General features: G+C 47.0%; 5 protein-coding genes across 5 annotated transcripts; 1 reads left to right on the forward strand and 4 right to left on the reverse strand.

The window, feature by feature from the left end:
• Positions 1–313: 313 nt before the first annotated feature.
• On the forward strand, positions 314–796 carry FVEG_14021 (hypothetical protein; the record flags this gene model as incomplete). The annotated part of the gene is made up of 1 exon (XM_018903355.1): positions 314–796. The coding sequence occupies one exon, from the start codon at positions 314–316 to the stop codon at positions 794–796; it is 483 nt and encodes a 160-aa protein (XP_018762468.1).
• A 48-nt stretch (positions 797–844) lies between these two features.
• On the reverse strand, positions 845–3,228 carry FVEG_14022 (hypothetical protein). Its single transcript, XM_018903356.1, has one exon. It carries the CDS (start codon positions 2,911–2,913, stop codon positions 1,804–1,806), a length of 1,110 nt encoding a protein of 369 aa, XP_018762469.1. The 5' UTR covers positions 2,914–3,228; the 3' UTR covers positions 845–1,803.
• Positions 3,229–3,748: 520 nt separating this feature from the next.
• Positions 3,749–4,263, reverse strand: FVEG_14023 (hypothetical protein; the record flags this gene model as incomplete). Its single annotated transcript, XM_018903357.1, has 2 exons — positions 3,749–4,117; positions 4,171–4,263. The coding sequence occupies 2 exons, from the start codon at positions 4,261–4,263 to the stop codon at positions 3,749–3,751; spliced, it is 462 nt and encodes a 153-aa protein (XP_018762470.1).
• Positions 4,264–5,130: 867 nt separating this feature from the next.
• Positions 5,131–7,359, reverse strand: FVEG_14024 (hypothetical protein). Its single transcript, XM_018903358.1, has one exon. It carries the CDS (start codon positions 7,012–7,014, stop codon positions 5,428–5,430), a length of 1,587 nt encoding a protein of 528 aa, XP_018762471.1. The 5' UTR covers positions 7,015–7,359; the 3' UTR covers positions 5,131–5,427.
• A 5,133-nt stretch (positions 7,360–12,492) lies between these two features.
• Positions 12,493–12,825, reverse strand: FVEG_14025 (hypothetical protein; the record flags this gene model as incomplete). The annotated part of the gene is made up of 1 exon (XM_018903359.1): positions 12,493–12,825. The coding sequence occupies one exon, from the start codon at positions 12,823–12,825 to the stop codon at positions 12,493–12,495; it is 333 nt and encodes a 110-aa protein (XP_018762472.1).
• Between the last annotated feature and the right edge of the window lie 1,013 nt (positions 12,826–13,838).

Raw genomic sequence — 13,838 nt, forward strand, 5'->3', positions numbered from 1 at the left:
TCTTGTTCTTGTCAACCACCTCTTACAGTGAACATGGCACTGTTTGTGCGTGTCATGCTAGGGATGCCTGCGATGGATAACTGACTGAGCATAACATTTAGACCACGCTGAACTCGCAGTCATGTTGGACGCAGCATGTTCAGTTCACCTTCTTATATATATGCCACGTTGCATCCAGAATGGTTCCTGGTCTACAGACATTTGTCTTCATCTTCATTACCCAACTCAGAGTCTTGTTTCCACAAAACACCAACTCAACTCTGCCTGCAGCATGTATCGTTACTTTATCGCTGTTCTACTCGGTGTTGCAGCCATGGCCTGCGATACCTCCACTAGTACACCGCCTGATACCTCAATAAGCTCCCAAAATGGCCTTCCTACAGGCAGCTTCCTCCTCGACCCTATCCGCCAGATCTGTATATCACACCTACACCTCACATCCATCCAAACCGCGAAGCCCAACAATCCAACAACATGTATGAGCCTCCTCAACCTCGATGTGAACAAATACCCGTTCAACGACCCCGACAAGCTTTGTATTCCGACGACACGCGAGTTCCACTCTGCCAACGATGCAGTTGTGGTGGCAACTTTCAAGGCCTTTGGGAAGTTGGACAAGGAAAAGTACGAGGAGGGGTGGGATGCTGTTATAAGTTGCGCGGGCGTTTTGATGGACCTGCGTGCTAGGGATGTTTATTTGCGGGAGATTTTGCCTACGATTCAAAGTGAGGGTACCGATGGATGGAAGAAGACTTGTGACGAGTGGATTCTGAAAGCTAAGACAGGAGCTCAGTAACTTCATCTCAGTAAGCTTGTCACTGTTTGTTTGTGCGCTGGTTACTTAGTTTGCAATAGTTCATATAGAGGGAAAAAAAAAAATCGTGTTGTCATTTATTATCTGACTTAGGCTTGGACGCTTGGTAGTTCCTATTGCAGTGGCAGGTCTTTTCAGCATCTAGGCCGCTGATGACTCTGGTTGCGCTGATACCGAACACATGACTCTACAGGTTCTGCAAACGTGGAACTCTCGGAGAACTGTCTCACCCGCCAGACGCGATATTAGCCATGATCCCATTTTTTACAACTCCGGTTACCCTATACATGACAGGCTCAAAAACAGTTTTAAGGCCTCACGCTTTCAAAGCCAAGCGTCTATAATCATTATAGGTATTAGGTTTTATCATCATTTCGTTTTCCTGGCACATAGAGGGGATAAGCGAGAGGTACTCGAGCTTCACCCTAGGTAGTGCTGATTTGATGGCACGAAGAATGCAAAGATGACCTTGTTCTGGCAGATATTGGTGACGCAGCTGCGTCGAGTATTATGAGCACTGGCGTTGAATGCATACTCTCTGGCATCTATGGTCTCGATGACTTGTAGGCCAATATCGTCAAGATCGTAATTGGTTGTTGTGAAAGATGCCCTTCTGCGACTAACACATATCGACTCGTGAGACACTGCTCCCGTCGAGCGCAAATACGTGTGACATACAACTTGGACACTCCCTAAGGCCTGAGGTCTTCGGCGCGGCACAAGGCTTAGCGATGATACATGCCAGTGGGTTGCCTGTTGTCTACGCTTTCCCTCCCTTATCAGGCCTTAGCAGCGGAGTACCATTCATCTTGGGGTCTGCCGACGATGGCTGAAGCGATGATGCGTCCTTGACGGTTGATGGTGTCCCTCAATGGGCGGTTCGACGAGCACGGTTCCGCAGGAATTCAGTGTCGTACAGCGACATAAGATCAGCTCGACATGGGGAGCATCCCGAGATAGATTATGTTGTGGAACAAGGACAACGGGACTCACCCATTGGCCAGCCGCGTCATAATCTCCTGGACAACAGCGTCTTTAATGACGTTGAGTGACTCGTCACGAACCCCTCCTTCGTGGACGAAATCAATGACACCCTCAAGCCTATCCATGTTCTCACCCAGATCCGCGAACGCGAGGTCATAGGTTTCCGCAAGCTCGTCGTTCTTGGAATCAAGGGCCGCAAAACGATCCTCCAAGGTGTCGTATCGCTCTTGGAGACTGACCAGGCTTTGAGCCAGCTCCTTGTTTTGCTCCTTCAGCTTCTGGTTCTCCGTCTCCAAGGCTTCGACTCGACCTTGTACTTGTTTGACATCGACCCGACTTTGCGCTTCTTTGATAGCGCGGAGTTCACCCCAGAGGAGGCTGATGTCGTCGCGTTCTGTATCGGTATTGGTATCTTGGCGAGGGCGCTTTTTGCTAGCGGGCTGCTGGATCAGCGGAGGCGGAGGGGAGGATGTTGTGGTTTCTTGGTAAGATGGAGGCGGGGCTGTATCGGCTGAGTCTGCCGATTCAGCGAGCTTGCCTCCGACGCCGCCGTACAAACTGGCGATATGGTATCGGGTACTGCAGGACCTGAAGAGACCTTGACTGGCTGCATCGGTGACTTGTTGCATATTGGGCGGCGCATCTCGAGCATCGATGTGGACGGAGAAGGCAGTGGTCTTGGATAGATGGCGTATAGCGTCGAGGACTACTCCGGAGGATCTTTTCGATGGAGATAACGGCTCGGTAGCAGCGGCGTGGACAATTATGGCGGGAGGGCGGCTTAATGTAAAGTCGAGACTCAGCGTGGTGGACTTGAACGCCTCTCCTATTGCCGGGGGAACACTCGGGCTCTTGACAGCCTGAAGAGAAACGATGGATGACGCACAAACTCGAAGAATGGCATCCGCGACGACACCGACGCCCTTGAGCTTGATAGGCACAGCCAGCTCAAAAAAAGCAGCCTCAGCGTTAAACCACGTCTTGAGCGTGATGACACTCGACTTCGGATCCGGCCTGGTCAAAAACTGCATCGTACCGTCCTCCATTGCCCACGCCACCACGGCTTTCGTAGTATGCTGTAAATCGAGAGACATATCAATTGGTAGGGGTAGCATTTCTACGGTTAGTTCGCCTACCAGGATAAGTCAACTCACCTAGCCGCACGGGTGTCCAGAAAGGAGGAACAGCTTCGACGACAGGCGACCTGCAAAGTCTCCAGCGAACTGCGAGAACATCTGCAGGTCCCTTCTACAGGCCCCGGTTGTTCCAGCAAAGGAGGCTTGACGCGCTCATTTGAAGGGTGCAAGTCGGAATTTTATACGGTCTGTAGCGCGAGTAGCCGCCTCTTTCTGGACGCGATGCGAGATGTTGTTTTGGGGGTGGTGCTTGATGGGAGGAGGAAGAGGTGAAGCCTGGAATTGAGGAGAATCGATTCCCACGGAAGAACCTCGGATGAAACCTCGAGAGTGGGTCGCCACGTACAGTATTTGGATCAGCATGCACAGTGTAACTTCATTATCTACCATGCTTGAATACAGTGCGTACATCAGCATCACGCACTCCTCCTGCAAGAAATGGCACACTGCTCCTGGGATAATATCTATCCTGCGAACAAAATTACCTGCTCATGCGATCAATTACAGGGGGTCCCACTATAGCCAAGTCATTACAGCGCATTTCTGGAGGGCTTCTCGCCCACGCACCTTATCTTCGAGCTTTATCGGGGGCCTCTTGAAGTTAACATGAATGTCATAACGCAATCTATACCTGTCTTTAAATCACAGAGAATCTAGCCCGAAAAGCCTGCTCTCTTAATTATCACTCTCCAGTTACTGCTAATAAAAGGGTGTAACATTATATCGTTTCAACATTGTATTATGCCTCTAGTATCCATGCCCGAAATGGACCCTCTAGCACCTGTTTGACAAACCACTGATAATCAACTCTATATTAGCAGTCGAAGTTGCACTGAATAGCATCAACAGCCATAGTTCCGCTTGTACCACCAGTGTTAAAGCAGTTGCCCTGGTTGTAACTCTTCCCACGATATTGATATCTAACACCGCCGATATTGCGAAGACCGATTGTGTTCGCGCCAAAGTACAGATGAGGCCCGTAGGTAGTAGTGAAATCGGCGCTAAAACCAGGGTTATCACGCTTCAGTTTGCCATCTGCAATAATGTTGTCACAGCTGCCTCCAACAACCTTTACTCCAGAGCCACCTGTAGTACTCCCTGGGATGCCAAATGATGCGAGGCTAGCCCAGACAATGACAGCACACTGATGCGCGCCAGGCGATCTGCATGTATTGACGTCGCGCTGATTGGATTGTTTAGTGCATATCCTCTTGTATATGGGAAGGGGAAACGTACAGGAAGTATCGTCAAGTCGGCTCCTGCGTCGGCGGGTGTGGCTTGGACTACACTTGCAAGTGTGCAAGCATTCAAGACATTGCTAAGCTTCATATTGAAAGTAGATATGATAAGGTCGTGAGGTTGTTTTAAAGAATACCCTTTGAAAGGGATATCTGATGGAATGTTTATTATGATATGACTACTCTAAGAGTTCCTTAAGCAGCTTTTTATATCTAAGGGGATAGACTGTACCTACAGCAGTCTTGAGAAGCTACTGCCTAGTAATCTAGTGAGTTCCGGTACTTCCGGTATTAGCTTCACTCAAATACACGTCCGCAAGTCTATATCCCACACTCTAAAACGGGAAACCTTTTGCTTGCCTCGTATAGTGTCTACTACATCCCTGGTTCTTGTTCATCATCCGTGAACAGGCACCAGTCTACCAGTTAGCTTCGCCGCTGATTCAAAACTCCGCTCTAGAACCATGGAGACTTTTAGCAAAACGAGATTGTGATAAGCTGTTCAAGATCTGCCTTGTTCACACTTCTCACTATGTATTTCTTCCCCGCCAAGGCAGTCGGCATTGTTCATGCGACAGCTGAGATCTCTGTGAGAAACCAGGCTGTTTCTATCTCTATGAAATATTGGTATACAAAAGCTACAGAAATCATGACGAGCTGGTGAAGTTTGTTGTTTTAACGTCAAGCACGACGTCGATACTGAGCTGTTCAGTATCGTGATAGGAATGGATACTGTGGTGTCCTGGCGTATCTTTAGTAATGCATTTACCGGGATATCTCTGTAAGAAATGCGTAAAAACGCAATCCTGGAGTTAGCATAAAGATGTCGGTGAAGCATTCACAGACTACAGATCCTTAGGACCTGGCTTTAAGTTACAATTAAACAGTAGTGGACTGTCCAAGCTTAAACTTAGAAACTACAAGGACTCCACCTTTTTAGGCAACTAATAAGCTAATACGGTCTTTTAAATCTCCGCTTCGGAAAAGGCTACATCGAGAAGCACAGCTACTTGGAAACTAAGTGCCCTCTGGTAAGTGCTTACTTAGCTAACTCATCCTCAACTGTTCTATTTTCACACCCCTCGACTGATTAACCTTGTCTTACAATACTGGCGGGGATGGAACTCTTTATCGACTGACTAATTGAACCCCAATCCATGCCTGTATTACTCTACAAGCCTCTCTCTCCTCTTCATGGTAGCTAACATGGTCTCTCATGATGTCTACCCCCAACTGTGTGAGCCATAAACTACACTTATTCTATCGAATTACCACTCTCTGCAAGATCCTGCTCTAGCCCTTCCACCAATACAGCCGTGTCTCGATTCATGACTTCAAGGTCCTCCAGGTCAGCCTTGTACTGACCAATCAACACTTCCATCCTCGCCCGGCAAGCTGCACCATGATCTGCCCGCGTCTGAAGAATTCTCAACTGCTTCTTCAAGGCAGACTCGGCTATGGGGTTAACCCATCTCAAGGATCGCACATTCTCAAGAGAAGTGGTAAGCTTTTCCAGCTCCTGGTTCATCGCGGTGTCGGGGTTCAAGGCCGGGGACTCTAGCACGGCCACAATCTCAGTTATCAGCATCCGATAAGAACGGCATCGGGATAAAAGCTCGGCAAGGCTGTCGACAGTTGACCTCATATGGGTCACCAGTCGTTGTCTCTCTGTGCGTACCCAGTCGCGATACTCCGAAGCAGCAAGATGTGCCGGACGAGGCTCTGCAGTGCCCACATCGATGATGGGTTCCTCGGCCAGCTCGGGAGGCACTAGACTGAGGTTGCCGCCAAGCTCATCTGCATCGATGAGCATTGCGGCCAAGACAAGGCGCCAGATACCATAATCGCAGCTGGTGGTTGAAGGCAGAGGTCGTGAGGCCAAGGTGTAGAGGCCATTGACGATTACAGCAACGCCACAATCAACCGTGTTGAGTTGCCGAGGGCAGGATAGCGTACCGGCCGAAACAGCGGCACCAATATCGTAGTCGAGTCCGTTGATGAGACCTTGGCAAACTTGAATGATACGGGCAGGCAGGTTGGGCATGTCGTGTCCAGGCATTGAATTGTAGTAGAGAACCGACTTGTCAGTTGCGCGCAGTACAACCAAGATCCAGTGAGCGTTGCATCGAATAGGAACGAGGACCGTCAAGTCAGATCCAGAGGCCGAAAGAAGATGGGTCACAGCCTTGTTAACGGGAGCTCTGTCAATGAGCAACGGGTCGATGGATTTAGCATCGAGCGGGCGTAGAGAAGAGAAGAGCTCCAAGAGTTTGGCGATGGCAGCGTCGTTGAGCCAACGGCCATCGGTGATGCGATTGATGGTGTCGGCGTTGAGTTCCGATTCCATGTTGCTGAAGTCAAGGTCATCAGCGGTGATAACTGTGTGGTCGTCGCTGATATACGGAGCCATATCGAGCGATATGTCGTAGTTCATCTCCTGAAGAGTGCTGGCGCAGATATCCAGTTCATGAACCGGTTCATGGGTGGAGCTTGAGTGATGGGCACGTGGCAGCTCAATGTCACCGAAAGACGAGCTGGGAGCCGGAGCTGGAGGTGGCGATGAAGCTTGACCAAAACTTGGGTCGACAAATTGAGACTGAGGTAGAGCTAGGTCTGAACCGAGTACAGGAGATAGGATATGAGCCGGGCTTGGACTTGGACGTGGTCCGGATGCTGGAGCTCCCGATCCGTTAGGGAGGTTGGTACCGTTCTGTTTCCGAAGACGCTCAGAAACATACGTCTCCGCAGTCTGGATGTTGCGCCTCGTATATGGCCAGTTGTAAAACGGTCCACCAGGAACAAAAAGAGCAGGGAGCGGGTGTCCAGTGTTGAGAATGGCCATGGTAGTCGAGCGTATCTGGTAGAGAGTTCCCAACGCTATCGACGCTTCATGGGACCCGTCGGGCAGCTAGCCTCGGCGGGCGCCCCATAGCTCATCAAGTTCGGCGACCAATCTGGTTCGATATTCTGTGTGGCGCGATGTCTGGGCCTGAGAACGCGATGTCAAGATGCGCCCGTAACGGGGCGGTTCGTTGGAGGCCATGATGGGACTTGGAGGGAGCGCTTAGAAGAGCGCAGGGAGATGGCGCTGCGTGTGATAGTCGGAGGTCAATTGGGAAAGAGTTGCGCCGAAGGAGGCGTGCGCGCATGAAGGCGGCAAGAAGGGCGACAGAGTCACGATGTCAATGGAGTTGGTGGTTGCTCAGTGTCGGCGCGCTTCAATTCAATCGCGACGCGAGATCACGTGTGGGTGGGTCCACAAACGGAGTTTCGATTACCCGCTCCGAACCGCAACCCGCGAGATACAGCCTTGCGCCATGAAATTCAACATGGGATTTGGGCAGGGGATGATATGGTCTGCGCATAATTGCAAGATGTCTGCAGTGAGGTTATATCCACTCCTTTGGTCGCATTATCCCCATTCTAGCCTCGCTTGCCTCTAAATGACAAGCTTGGTTGGTTGAAACACATGATGCGAATGGAAACCCGCTCCACATATTCTCAAACAACCCTACACAAAGCGGGATTCTGAGAAAGATAAATCACTGAAAAGGTTGCGATAAAAAGATTTATACTCAGTTCACTTAACGACAGCCAAGATCCCAGAATCTGTGCGTCATCGCTTATTTTAAACGTGGTCAAGTGTCTAGTTTAGTTCCGGTTCCTTTTCGACAAGACAGTCAAGCGCCTAATCACCGCCGTATCCGAAGAGCGTCAAGAATCCTCCTTGCCCGGTCTTTGTCTTCATGCCGTATTACCTTCCATCACTTCATGTAAGAGCACGAAGCGACTTCCCGAGCAGATGGGACCACGTTCAAGACGTCATCAGATGCGGCTCGCCAAGACAACCACATCGGCGTAGCCTGTGTGTGTGCAAAGCTCTTATACGTCCGTCCAGGGCGTCTCGTCATAAGAGTCTGTCGCCCACCAGATACACCCATCCCGTCTCTTACTCTTAACTGTTCTCATATCTTCACAATCAGTTGGCTCTGCCGCTGGGAGTGTAAGAGACGACACATCAGATGCGACGAGAAATGTAAACTGTGTCATCAGTGGGAGGACATGTTCGTTTCCTGCTCAGCCTACTCCAGCCACTGCGCACCATCAAAAGTGAGGAACTTAGTGAGCAGCCTGGCAGAGTGAACCCAATGCAAGCCATAGTAGAGGCGTCGGACTCAGGGTTGTGCAGCGAGGAACAGTACAACACTACCAAATCTGGAGCAATCTCGACGGTGAGGCCTATCGTAAAGCAGGAAGATGTAGATCCGTCGATACACATAGTTTCATCCAATACCTTCTTGGCAGCTCGAGCTGCCTTGGAAAACAAACTGAAATTCCGCCTCTATCTTTCTTACCAACGAATACTATATCCCATCAGCTATTGGGGCGACAATACAGAGAAGCATAATTATCACGACGCTGTGACTTGTTCCAACCACATACAATAAGAGAGTTGGCGATTCGCGAGACGTGCATAATTGGCAGAGAGACATGGTAACTCATAACAACCAACCGGGATAACCTGTCAGTCGGTATTATCAGCTTCTATTCATTTGAGGAAGAGCCCGGGGGACTCAGCAGCAGCCAAAGAGAAACCAATGGCGCAAGGAGTTACAATAGCGCCAGGAAGAAAAAGTCGAGACTCTCATTGAGACCCAAGCTCATTTCCCGCTCCTGCTGGATCTCTCGTAACGCAGATGGATGAGTTCAACAGAAGCGCAGCAAGGTTAATTGGCCTAACAAAGCTTCGCTCCGCCAACGACCTCAACCACGCCTCTTGTTCAGCGCACGCTCACACAGTCAGTTTGTTCCCATGCTGCAGCAACGCTAGATCGAGGCTCTCCGGGCGCTCTGGAGTATGAATCCTTCCGCGCTTAGAGTGAGGCCCAGTGGCTGAGGTTTGTTTGTCTGACACGACGCACATCGACAACCTCAGCGACCTCAACAGCCCCCCCTGTATTTTCGAATCGACGCCTCGCAAATGCCAAAGTTAGTAATATTAGAAACAGCTGGAGCTGAAGGTGTCGCCTGAGAAAGGTGGCGGTATTGTCGATACCCACGACATGTCCTGTAGATGGCTCCTCCGATCCGGCACATGACGCCAGTACAATTGATGCCGGTTGGCTTCATGATTTTATGCCAGTCCAATAGACGGCGCCAACGACATCGAACTCATGGTTTTCTGGATATCATACCGTTCTAAAACATCCCAGTTGTTGTATAGGGCATTTGGGTAACTCAAGCTGGACTGTGCCAAATGTATAGCTAGCCGGATACACATTCATAATCTTCTATTTAATGCACAGTTGTCGCGCAGCGTCCAAGTTTCGTGCATCAGTTGCGGATTGTCTACTACAGCCGTTCTGCAAGTACTCAAGTCCCGACTTCACAGAATGAAAGATCCTCATGTGGCAGTTGTCAAATGCGAAATCAGAGGCAGCAAATCATCCAAGAAGAGAGGCTTGAGGCCAGAGCGGTATTGTTAGGTTACCGCTTGAGTTATACTAAATGCACGCGGACTTGAGGACTTAAGCACAAAGGCAACTTTATACTCATTATGCGGATACTTCTTTGGGAGATGGCGATTGCGATGCGGCCAAGACTCGCGATCGAAGTGATACTTGACTCGCTAGCATTAGCCATAGTTGATGTAGAGGAGGAATGAAGTCAGTGTAGAGGATGGCGTCAGCGTAGCCATAGGGAAAGCTGCAGGTCTCGGCAGGTAGGCCAAGTCAGCCACGAAGGGCCAACTGGTTGGTATAAATGATGCGACTAGCAATTTGGCAGTGATACCGAGAAAGACTCCCGATAGCGTTATCTTGACAGCTCTGATCTGAAGGTTGACGTCCAGATGCGTGTAGTCAAGAGTGGAAAGAAGACTGTTGTGATGAACGAGACTATGTTCGAAGGCAGCGATGATGATAACGCCACCGGAGGCATCGATGGTCACTACCTATGTCACCGGAAAGAGTGCCTTGAGAAATAAGATATGATTATGTTCTGAACCATGATCGTAAAAGGGGGATTTCATCGCCGAAAGAGACTATGATGGAAGTGCAAGGGGAGTTGATGAGGTACTGCTCAAACTACTTAACGTTCTTCATGTCTAAGAGATCGTCCGTACTTTAATTAAAAAGAAAACAAGTGTAAAAAAACAACGTCGAGTCTCGATTTTAATTAAGATTGAAGACTTACCCCTTCTATCGTTAATCGACTTACCTTACTTTGCCGTGATCGTGCGATTTGGCCCTCTAAGTGTCGGCGTACCAGTCTCTACGTCTAGTATATTCCAACCTGAAGAATTTGAGGTCTTGATTTGTAGGACTGAAGACTAAACAGGGACCTTTGACAGATCAGCTCTTCATGATCATCGACAGATCATCCTACTGCTCTATTTCAGCCATAAACCTGACCTGGAACGGACAGAGTCTGCAAGTAGCCGAGCAGAAACAAAGATATTAAGAAGCTCTGTAGTTAGTGCGCCTAACGATTCAAGATTAGTGGTTCTCATAGTGAGGCATTCTATTCTAAGGGAGGTGTTGGTCTGAACACGGAAAGGTCAACTAATTAAAATGGTATGTCTGCCTCACCGGATGAACGGAAGCCCGACGCGGCAGATCAACAGATAAATATCCCTGTTGTGCTATGCATTCCAAACTTGATAAGTGGCAACCCCTCGTGTTGGGTTGAATTGCTTTCCTTATTTCCTCCTCTCCCTTCTTTAAGAAAAGGACAGCTACACTATGATTGGTCTAAGTACGATTGTGGTTCCATGGCCACAGTAAACATATATATAAAGTGGAATAGCTACATATTTTCAACCCCCTTAGAAATTAAATAGCGGGTCGTGCCTACGTGTACGACTGCAATTATACCTGAAATATATTCTGTAACCCTCAGAAGTCATTATCTCTGTCTTGGATTGAGCACTAGGTAAGGCGTAGTAGCAAGACACATAAGACTAATAGGATAATAAGGTGTCAATAATAGCTTAACTAGGCGCCAGGAGTTAAGAGCAGGGAGCTAAAAAGTAAAAGATAAGCAATCCATCCTGCTCCACGGCCTCAATATTAGCCTCTTTTAGCCTAAACCGGCCCTCAGGGCAGATCTTTACTTAAAGCGGCGCTCTTTGCGAGGCGGGGTATGATAAATGTAGTAAGGACTCTTTATCACCTGCCGTTCTTCAGGCTATTATATGCAGCTGTACTGATCAGATCACTTTTTAAAAACGCAAAGGCGTCTTTGTCTGAACGGTCATGGCAGTAGGGGTTGGTACTAAATTTATCTATTATGTTATAAAGCTAGTGTAGCTTATCTATTAGCTGCTGGGAGCTATACTGGGGCGTGGTCTGGTACGCGGACTAATAAGGAAATTAAAGCAGTATATCTTTATTTACATTTAATAGAATCAAATACTTTAGCTTATTAAAAAGTTAAATAGTAATGTATAAAGTATAGCTAACAAGGTCTTATAATAAAAATAATATAATATAATATTTATTTTTTAATAATATAAAAGTATAAGTTACTTATATAATTAAAGTATTTTATTATATTAACTTAATAATAAATAATAAATTTAAAAATAAATTTAAAAATATTTAATTTTAAATTTATAATAACTCAAATCTTTTTAATAAATTTTAAAAATAAAAAAAATACTTTATTATAATTTTATAATTAAAAATTTATATATTTATAAGTTTAATATATAACGGTTAGGTCTAACTATATTAAACTAAGCCGTGCTTGGGTTTATTATTAGCAGATTGTATAGGGCGCGATACTAAGCTTTATTAAAGTGTTATATCTCTTAATAGTAGATTTAATATATATTAAGCTTAATTAATGTAAAGAAGTTATATTAATAGCTAGTAAGCTAGAATCTATAAAAGTATTAAATAAGTATCTTTATATACTAGCTATGTAATATATTAGTATATTAAGGTTTAAGGACTGAGATATTTAGTATTAGTCCTGGACTGTAATAGTAGGTCCTCGGTCCTGGTATAATTAGTATATCTATTATAGACTGAGATAGAAGTCATCGGTCCTTTAATAATTAGTAAGAAATTTATAGAGGGCACGTGATATATCTGTTAGGGTTATAACATAATAAGAATTACACTTTATTTTATTAGTAAATTAAAAATTATTAATTACCTTATATTATATTATATTCTTTTACTTCTTATTAAAATTAAATTATTAATTACTAAATAGTATTAGAGATACTATAAGCACAGTGATTTAAGAAACTATAAGCTGCAATTTCAAGGGCGCGACTACTAATTGAGGTCCTAGATTCACCAGGTACTATCTACCAGGAGCACCCGGCCTCGCCGTAAATAAACCTCGTGTCCTTTCCAGTTCCAGTCTTGCTATGGAACTTAAAGCAGTACTTCGTCGACTGTCCCTTGTACTTGAAGTGTGCCCTTTGCCTAGGGATATCCACACAGCACTCCCCGATCGACCCCCGGTTATACTTGCAGCCGTCAATAGGCACAAAGTCCTTGATTGCGTGCTCGGTTCCATCATTGGAGTAGATATACACGTCGTTGCCAGAGAACAACTTAGCGGGTGTGATCACAAGACGTCTAGCCAGGACAGAGCTGGCAGCGGCGACCAAGAGAAGGGCATACGAGAGCTGCATTTTATCTGTCCGCCCAAGAAACCAAGGGATATTAGCGGAATGACCCATCGACGTTTATTGCCGGATGAACTTACACGGTTTGGGGACGATTGGCACGAGGGCAGCGGTGGGACTGAGAGTTGGAGTAATAGAAGATGGTGTGGCGATGAGTGACAAAACAATACTCGAGGTAGATAATGGGATGGGGGCCTTCTTATAGACGCAAATTAAGGTCAAGTGCATCGCACCACCGAGAGATGAGTCTTGCAAACAGGCATGTCGTCCAGCCACTTTACACATTAGAGCTTGGCGCATCTATACTACCTGCCTATTTAGGCTCAGGCGACTAGATACGTAGCAACATATCTTTTCCCACGTAGTATCCGCCGGATGACATCCCACTTTAAAAACGATCAGAGTTGCCAATATCATTGTGCCATGATCTCGAGAATACTTTTGTTGTACTAAGAGGACAGTTCAGCGCCATAGGCGATAGTTGTTACATGCTTTCATTATAGATCCAGGGCAACATGCTGACGTCAAACCTGAATGGCGTGAGGGGCGGGGAGGAAGATCACCGAAGCTGGAAAAAGCAAGTGGTACAAGCAGTTCTATCGAGTCTTAACTACTAACAAATCTGCTGAGCTTGGACGCCATTTTCTCCACAACGACAATGGATTCTCCAGAATCGCGAGGCTAGAAAATAAACCTTTAGACCGATGCCGATCGTGTCATCTTTAAATCTTACGCAGCTCGCAACCAAATAAATCAGGGCACCGTAAAAGCATGTGTACCAAGAAGCTCTGGAGTGGACTGTAAGATAGTTTACAACGGCTTTACAATCAAGGTCATATCATCTATAACGACAAAGTCTTACCATATAGTCTGGAAACCACACACCAGATGGTAAAGCGAAGATAGATGGATGGCCGAGAGATCTGAACGTCGGGATGCCTTCGCCAGCTGAGGCCTTGGCCCTTGACCACTTAGCTTTGGCTTGTGGTGCAGGTGCAAATGCCGATGACGATAGATGA

Source organism: Fusarium verticillioides, genomic scaffold, assembly GCF_000149555.1.
Source record: "Fusarium verticillioides 7600 supercont3.26 genomic scaffold, whole genome shotgun sequence".
In the NCBI taxonomy this organism is placed as follows: Eukaryota; Fungi; Ascomycota; class Sordariomycetes; order Hypocreales; family Nectriaceae; genus Fusarium; species Fusarium verticillioides.